General features: G+C 49.3%; 1 protein-coding gene across 1 annotated transcript; it reads left to right on the forward strand.

Moving 5' to 3' along the window:
• The first annotated feature begins 218 nt into the window (after positions 1-218).
• LOC136452095 (pectinesterase-like) lies at positions 219-7,970 on the forward strand. The gene is made up of 2 exons (XM_066452737.1): positions 219-1,321; positions 7,125-7,970. The coding sequence occupies exons 1-2, from the start codon at positions 286-288 to the stop codon at positions 7,808-7,810; spliced, it is 1,722 nt and encodes a 573-aa protein (XP_066308834.1). The 5' UTR covers positions 219-285; the 3' UTR covers positions 7,811-7,970.
• The last annotated feature ends 440 nt before the right edge of the window (positions 7,971-8,410 follow it).

An 8,410-nucleotide genomic window follows, 5' to 3' on the forward strand; every position in this document is an offset into this window, starting at 1 on the left:
CTTCCACATTTGGATCCCATATAAAACGAAATCTCAGTCACAGGATCCATGTAGGGGGTAGGGACCATATAGTTTGAAATTTTTGTGTTTCAACTTTCAATCGCTACCGAGTAATTTTTGGCGACTGCTTCGGATCTCGGTTCCAACACCGACACGAAGCTGCCTACGGAGTATATAGCAAAGCAACGACCCATAAACCCCCGTCTATCTATCACTCTTCACTGTCCACTTTCCACTCTGCAGCTCTCTCCGCAGCTCCACTGCACGCGAGAAGACAAGGACACAATGCCACCCATACCCAAGCGAGCCGAGCATCTCCTTGTCCTCCTAATTGTCGCATTCGCTGCCGCCGCCGCCACCAGCGCCGACTCCGACGCCGCCGGCACCGTCCCCCTCTACCCCTCCGCGGAGGCCGCGGCCGCCGCGCACTGCGACGGCACGCTCTACCCGGAGCTCTGCCTGTCCACACTCGCGGACATCCCGGACCTGCACAAGAAGCCCCTCCCGGACGTCATCTGCGCGGCCGTGAACCGCACCGAGGACGTCGTGACCGCCACCGCCACCAACTGCTCGTCCTACCTACAGGATAGGTCTCTCTCGGCGTGGGACCGCCTCGCCATCAACGACTGCCTGGAGCTGCTATCCACCACCATGGACGAGCTCCGCGCCACCACCGCCGACCTGGAGTCCCCCGCCGGCAGGAGCTCCGGCGCCAACGGCTCCGCCGCCCCGTCGCTGGGCGCCAGGCGCGCGACGATGGACCACGTGATGACGGTGCTCTCCGCGGCCATCACCAACCAGTACACCTGCCTCGACGGCTTCGCGTACCAGAACGGCGGGCAGGTGCGGCACTACATCAAGCCGACCCTCCACCACGTCTCCCGCATGGTGAGCAACTCGCTCGCCATGGCCATGAAGCTGCCCGGCGCCAGCCCCTCCGCGCCTACGACGGAGACCGCGGCGGCGGCGCGGCAGCCATTCATGGGGTACGGGCAGATGGTGAAGGGGTTCCCGCGGTGGATGCGTCCCGGGGACCGGAGGCTGCTGCAGGCCCCGTCGACGGCCATCGCCGCGGACGCGGTGGTGGCCAAGGACGGGAGCGGGGGCTACACGACGGTGTCGGCGGCCGTGGCGGCGGCGCCGACCAACTCGAAGAAGCGGTACGTGATCTACATCAAGGCCGGGGCGTACATGGAGAACGTGGAGGTCGGGAAGAAGCACGTGAACCTGATGTTCGTCGGCGACGGCATCGGCAAGACAGTCATCAAGGCCAGCCTCAATGTCGTGGACGGCTACACCACCTTCCGCTCAGCCACAGTCGGTAAGTACACTAGCTACTTCAGTATATGCTTTAGAATGATTAGTTACATTCTAATTGCTCCCAATCCCATGGCATCGCATCGTGCATTAATCGATCCGATCCGATCCGGTACGGTACTGCTTGTGTTGACATCCAAAATTCAAATCAATCGTGCAGACAGACCAGTTCATCATTGCAATGCGTACAGTTTGTAGTACTGGTGGACAGCACCCACTGCTCATTAGCTGGCAGTTAACACTCTATTTGCTTAAACTTATCAGCCAGTTAGGCCTTGTTTAGATCACCTCCAAATTCCAAGTTTTTTCACTCTCTCTCCATCACATCAATTTTTAGCCACTTGCATGGAGCATTAAATGTAGGTAAAAAAAATAACTAATTACATAGTTTAGTTGGAAATCACGAGATGAATCTTTTGAGCTTAGTTGGTCCACGATTGGACAATATTTACCAAATAAAACGAAAGTGCTACTATTCATCGGGTTGCAATTTTTTACAATCTAAACATGGCCTTAGAATCTATAATATTTTTCTCCCACAACAAATCAGCTTCAGTCGGCTTATCAGTAGCCTTTAATACCAGCCGAACAGATGACTCAAAATCAACAGTGAGTGAAATATGTTCGGCTGTTCCCGGATAGAACAACATACTTAGGTGACTCGATCCACAGTTGAAAAGAAAATGAGTAGGTGGCTGCTACTATTGGGGGTGTTTGATTCCCGGAACTAAATTTTAGTCCCTGTCCAATCGGATGTTTGACACGTGCATAGAGTATTAAATATAGACGAAAAAATAACTAATTGCATAGATTGTGACTAATTTGCGAGACGAATTTTTTAAGCCTAATTAGTCCATGATTTGACAATATGGTGCTACAGTAAATATGTGCTAATGATGAATTAGTTAGGCTTAATAAATTTGTCTCGTAAATTAGTCTACATCTGTGTAATTAGTTTTGTAATTAACTCATGTTTAGTCCTCCTAACTAGCATTCGAACGTTCGATATGACATGGACTAAAATTTAGTCCGTGCAACAAACACCCCTACGTTGCAGTAGAAATTAACGCGTGCATGCTCGGACAATGTATTTAGACGGATTGGAGAAGAAATTGGCTGGTGTCCAAACCATGGGGCATACGATGCATAATTTGCGCACCGTGGCATTCATGCAGATGCAGTCCTGGCCGATGGATGCATGTGATGATATTGCCATAATGCCATTGCTATCCACCAGATCAGCTACACACTGAAATGCTTGGTTGATCCTGCGTGAATTTACTCACGCCCAACTAGATACTTTGCCAAGAATCATCGGGCGTACCATTTGGGGAGCGGAGTTCAGTAATTACTGGAGTAGCACAGTATTTTAGGACACCTCTAACCCTTCCTTGATTTATCTTGGAACGAAAAGCCGGAGATAGTTTTGAAAAAACGTAGAACAACTGCGTTGATTTATCTATAGGAACGAAAAGACTAAAAAAAGCATACGAGAAAGCATGCATGCATACATATACCTTAGCTGCATGCTAAGTATATGCCTCTGTCGGCATGGTATTTCCCGGGATGTCTTGTAGTAGTAGCTAAAAAACTTGTGCCACTGCCACGAGTGCCAGGAACCACATGATCTAGCAGAGCCAGCTTTTGCTGCTGCGCTGCTTTCTGTGGTAGCTAAATAATAGTACCCCGACCAACAATTTGGCTGACATTGCGATTTTCATAATACTAAGAGCACGTACGATGCAAACCGCGTGTACTAGATTCGCTTGCCGATTATACTGTGCGTGTAAGAAAGTATGCACGCACGAGCAATCGAGCATGGCAAAGAACTAGCAGGGCGGGGAGGAAAGCAACTGCTGCGCACACAGATCCTGATCCTCCATGCACGCGGCGTGCGACCCAGGTCCACTCGTCCGGCATGTCGTCCGTGATCCGGGGGTGGATGAGGCTATCTTCAACCGTGCAGCCCCAAACCGGATACCCATACCGTGGTTTAGGTCACGCACAGTCGAAAGGTAGCGTACCCAAAACTTCCAGTCTCCAACAGCGCGACAGACCTCGAAGCTTCCGACGGCCGGATCCAACGACGTTGCGACGGCGTCCACGGCCGCCCCGGTTTTCGCGCCCCTCCCCCTGTGCCTCGCCCTCGCGCAACCCCGGCCGCGCCCCGCTCCCACCGCGGACCCGTCCCAGACCCCGGCCGGAGTTCCTCTTTCCCTCGGTCGAGCGCGCGGGAGCGCCAGCGAGCACCTCCGCCCCTCCCTCCCTCCCTCCGGCGTTCCCTCCCTGCGAGATCCGGAGGTGCTCCCAGATCCGGCGAGGCAACCAAGACCGGCGGCTCCGGAGGTGCTACCACGGCGAGCTCTTCCGGCCCCCCCCCTCCCTCTCCTTCTTCTTCCTTGAGCCCGGCGAAGCTCGCGCCTGCGTCCGGCCCCCCTCCCTCTCCTTCTCTTTCTTCGCGCCCACGGCTCGGCGGAGCTCGCGTCCGCGCCCGCGCCCTGCCCCAACTGCTCCTACGGGCCCACCATTTGCGTCGTCTCTCTTCGAAACGCGGATTTGCCTTCCGAATCGCAGAGGACCCAGAATGGGTATCTACTTTCGGTCCTCCGTTGGAGGATGTTTTTGGTACCAAAAACACTGTGCCGAACGCATTTTTGCGTTTAGGTCACGACGTTGGAGACAGTGTGATGCCGCCTCCGTATCGGTGTCGGTGTGACTTCCAGTGCGTGCATGCTGGCGAGCGTCTGTGGAATGCCTGCCTGGCTATCTGACCCCAAGAATAAAAATCGCCAGTTCATTCGCTCAGAGAGTCTGGACCCAATAAACCAAACCATGCGCCGCCCATGGCATGTGTCGTCGCCTCGTCCGTGGACCGGGCCGGTGAGAGTGCCGGAGCCACCAGCGGCGGTGGGGACTACATGTCTACATCGGGTAATAACTGCACTACTGCTACGCGCGTTTTGCGTACGTGCGTGCTTGCATGCAGGTTTGATCATCGATTCACCTGCTGGCTGCTGGCTAATCCTAATCCACAGAGTTATGCGAGAAAATGGTGAGTGCATTTACGTAATCCACCCACTGCAAGCAAGAGATGTCTGAAACTGCAAGGCTCCTCCCAAAGGTGAAGTTCTCCGCGTGGATTGCATTGCATGACAATCGACAGATGCTGGGCGGCACAAAGAAGAAAACGTCGTCACGGCTTGCAGGACGACCATGACAATCTCTTGATTTGGCTGCTCTAGAGGTTTACTCCGCTCGTAGACGTTTAGTGGACGGTTCTCTTTCTTTGGAATTTCAGGATCGATCTCCACACCGCTGCGTTCTGAACTTCTGGTAATATATGTTTGTCGTGTAGTGGATCCAAGCGAGGAAGACAGTTCGCGCAGACACTTGAATTAGGAAGGCTTTTTATACTCTCACTGAGACTCTCCCGGCTCTTGGTAATGGGAGTGTGATTATTTCTTCTCTTAAGAGCAAGGTTAATAATTACAACCGGCTGCTGGCCGTAAGTTTCTTTGGAGCCTTCTTTTCGTCCACTAATATAGTAGTTAGCTCTTCATTATTAATATATGCTCCACAAGTCTCTCTCATAAGTTTTTTTTTTTGTTGCCTAAGCCAGCTGTAAAGCTTATAGTCCTCTTCTCTTTCCTCCATCACAGCGTTTAGCCAATTTACAACCAGTTATTATACTTGCTCTTGTAAAAATACTATAACGACAGATCCTAGGCTGCATGCATCCGCAAACAAAAGGAACGGCGGCACCCGTGACTATAATAATAATAATAATTCGTCGTCTATTCCTTGCGAAAACAGCATGTGTGCGCAGGTACAGTTTACCACACAGAACCATGGCCATGCCATGAGAGTCGTTAGTATACGAAACATAGCATGTACGGTACTGGCAGCACGTGATACTACACAGTATACGGTACAGTAGGCTGTTTGGAGCCGTTCGTACGGCATTCTTCTCTGCTGCTAAAATTACCATGTGCGAAGGAGTCGGTGCTTATCAGTTATCATGTCACTCAGTGCCATGGCAGCCTGTTCGTTTCCGACCGAAACGATTGTGGATTATAAGTTAAAAGTATCGTTGACTGATTTGGTGTGAAAAAAAAATATTCTTCTGATCCTATGAGCCGAACAGGCTGCATGCAGCGTGGTCTCCGTATCCGACTAGGACGGGCCCTGCCGTGGCTGCATGCGCCGCAGTACGCGGTGGGTTGCCCACCACGCGCCTGCCTTGGGCGCGTCCGCATCCTCCAGACCTCCCGGGATACAGTACGTGGGCGCGCTTTCCATGCATCGCTAGTCGCCCTGCTGGCCTCTGAGGCTCCGCCGAGATCGCTGAATGCGATTGGAACTTCCTCTCTCCTGCACCTCAACATTCAATCTATTTACATCCTATTATTATACTTGCTCTTAAGGCACTAACACCGGATTTTTTTTTCTTAAAAAAAAAGAATGCCACCAGATCAAATTTAACCAAAAAAAAAGCTGGGTTCTGCGTGCTATCGAATCATTTCGCGTGCCACTATATTATAAAACCTAGGCTAACAATCCGGGGTATAATTAATGTTATGGGACATATAAGTTCGTAACTAAAACGAGCAAAAGAGCCTTATCCTTGTAGTCGTATAAAAGATACGTACTCTGAATGTCTATTCGGTTGTGAAATTTTACCAATTACCCTATATATGCTTTTCGCACAAAAACAACTATATGTTTTCATTCATGTTCATAGTTTTTACTCTTTTGCATCACACCTTTGTATGTCTTCAATATGCATTTAGTTGAAATATTTCCTAAAATTATACCAACTCTGCTGTATATTTTTTAGTTGGAACCTTTGTTTAAATTATATCAACTCTTGTTGTAGCCCATATGCCGTGACATTATAAATCTACATTTTCGAATTTTAATCTTATTAGTTGTAACAGTTTTTATCCATATTTTATATTGAAACTATAGCTCTTACCAATGCGTTTATGCAAAATTCCCCTTTTGTGCTGCACTCCCCCTGGTCATAAAAATATGTTGTCTAGGCAAGATTTGGTCAAATCTTAACTACAAACATTAATAATTTTTTTATTGTTCTAACCTGGTTGTTGCTGTTGGACCCTTTTAGGGGGTCTTTGTTGCTCCATTGTCAGGGTTTTCTAATCTCTCTAATATAACTAATAGCTCTCCTACGGGTTGCTTAAAAAACTAAAATTATCAAGCTTGGAAAGATATATATACAAGAGATTTTTACTAAAATATCATTGAAACTTTTCAAAATTTTGAGAGAATATAATATTCAAAAAAATATTTAAAAATATACATTGAAGTCTAGGCAAAATTAAATGTAACATGTACTATGTTTAATGAGACGGGGTACTTTCACGATCAATCTTTTAGTTTTTTTAGAATTATACAGTACAACGTAAACGCCCACAACACGCACGCACACTCACCCCTACGAACATATGTAAGCACACCTTACCCCTATGAGCACCTCTGAATGACTGAGCCGACAGATCTTGAGATTCACGAAGTCACCACAAGTGTTGACAGGGACGACGCGTACCATTAAAAACATAGTGTCGTTTAAATACTAAAATAAATTCAGAAAAATACGAGCATCCGTCTTCGGATGGAAAAGCAAAACAGGCCAAGATCCAGTTTTAGACCAACTGGGCTAGATTTGTTCGACGGGCCAAGACAACGAAAACTAAAGACATTGATTGATGAATTGTTCCGGTCCTCTTTCTATGGAAACAGTTGGGCCAGTCGCCAATGCTGACGACTTGTTGCTTGCTGTGCTGCAGCTGTGGTGGGCAACAACTTCTTGGCCCGCGACCTGACGATCGAGAACTCGGCTGGCCCGTCGAAGCACCAGGCGGTGGCGCTGCGCGTGGGCGCGGACCTGTCGGCGTTCTACCGCTGCAGCTTCGTGGGGTACCAGGACACGCTGTACGTGCACTCCCTCCGGCAGTTCTTCCGCGACTGCGACATCTACGGCACCATCGACTTTGTGTTCGGCAACGCCGCCGTCGTGCTGCAGGGCTGCAACCTGTACGCGCGCAAGCCGCTGCCCAACCAGAGCAACATCTTCACGGCGCAGGGGCGGGAGGACCCCAACCAGAACACGGGCATCTCCATCCACAGGTGCAAGGTGGCGGCGGCGGCGGACCTCGACTCCTCCGCCACCAAGAATTACCTGGGCCGGCCATGGAAGCAGTACTCCCGCACGGTGTACCTGCAGTCGGAGCTGGACTCGCTCATCGACCCGGCCGGCTGGCTCGAGTGGAACGGCAACTTCGCGCTCGACACGCTCTACTACGGCGAGTACATGAACACGGGCCCCGGCGCCGGCACGTCCGGCCGGGTCAAGTGGAAGGGGTACCGTGTGATCACCAGCGCGACTGAGGCCAGCGCGTTCACCGTCGGTTCCTTCATCGACGGGGACGTCTGGCTCGCCGGCACGTCCATCCCCTTCACCACCGGCTTGTGAGCGCGCAAGGGATGGCAATAAATTGGATTGGCAGCGGAAGTAATTCGTTCATTTCATCAGAGCCAAAAAAAAAAAGCATCGATCCGGTCGTGCTGCTGTCGTTGATTCTTTTGTGTTTGGGGACCCAAGCCAATTATATATTATAATAAATCGTTCCATATATGTAAACGTGCATATATCATGAATGTGCGGTTGTTCGGCGGATGGTTTCTACGGCTCATAAGCCAGTTGATGCTGTTTTGTTGTGAGAGAAAAACAATGTACTATAGCTAATAAACAGTTCAAGCGAACATGATGTAATTTTTTGTCTTTCAACTTTTGTCTTTATCTAATTTTAACCTTCAAAACTACAAAATCGTCTAACTTTAGTACCTCAACTATCAACATTGTTTAATTTTAACCCTAGAGCCGTGTAAAAGCCACTTAAAACCATCTCGGGGTTCAGAACTGAATGGTTTTATAATAGTTAAGGTGCTAAAGTGAGATAAAGGCGAGAGTTAAGGATCAAAATGGACTTAATCAAGTACTTTAATTTTTTAGATATTATATATTAAATTTATTTATTGAGAAATATCTATATGTACTAAAATTATCTACACT

This window comes from Miscanthus floridulus, chromosome 5 (genome assembly GCF_019320115.1).
Source record: "Miscanthus floridulus cultivar M001 chromosome 5, ASM1932011v1, whole genome shotgun sequence".
NCBI lineage: Eukaryota > Viridiplantae > Streptophyta > Magnoliopsida > Poales > Poaceae > Miscanthus > Miscanthus floridulus.

Coding starts and splice junctions, on each gene's coding strand:
- LOC136452095 (XM_066452737.1), top strand. CDS start 286: ATGCCACCCATACCCAAGCGAGCCGAGCATCTCCTTGTCCTCCTAATT. Junction 1,322..7,124: donor CTTCCGCTCAGCCACAGTCG/GTAAGTACACTA, acceptor GCTGTGCTGCAG/CTGTGGTGGGCAACAACTTC.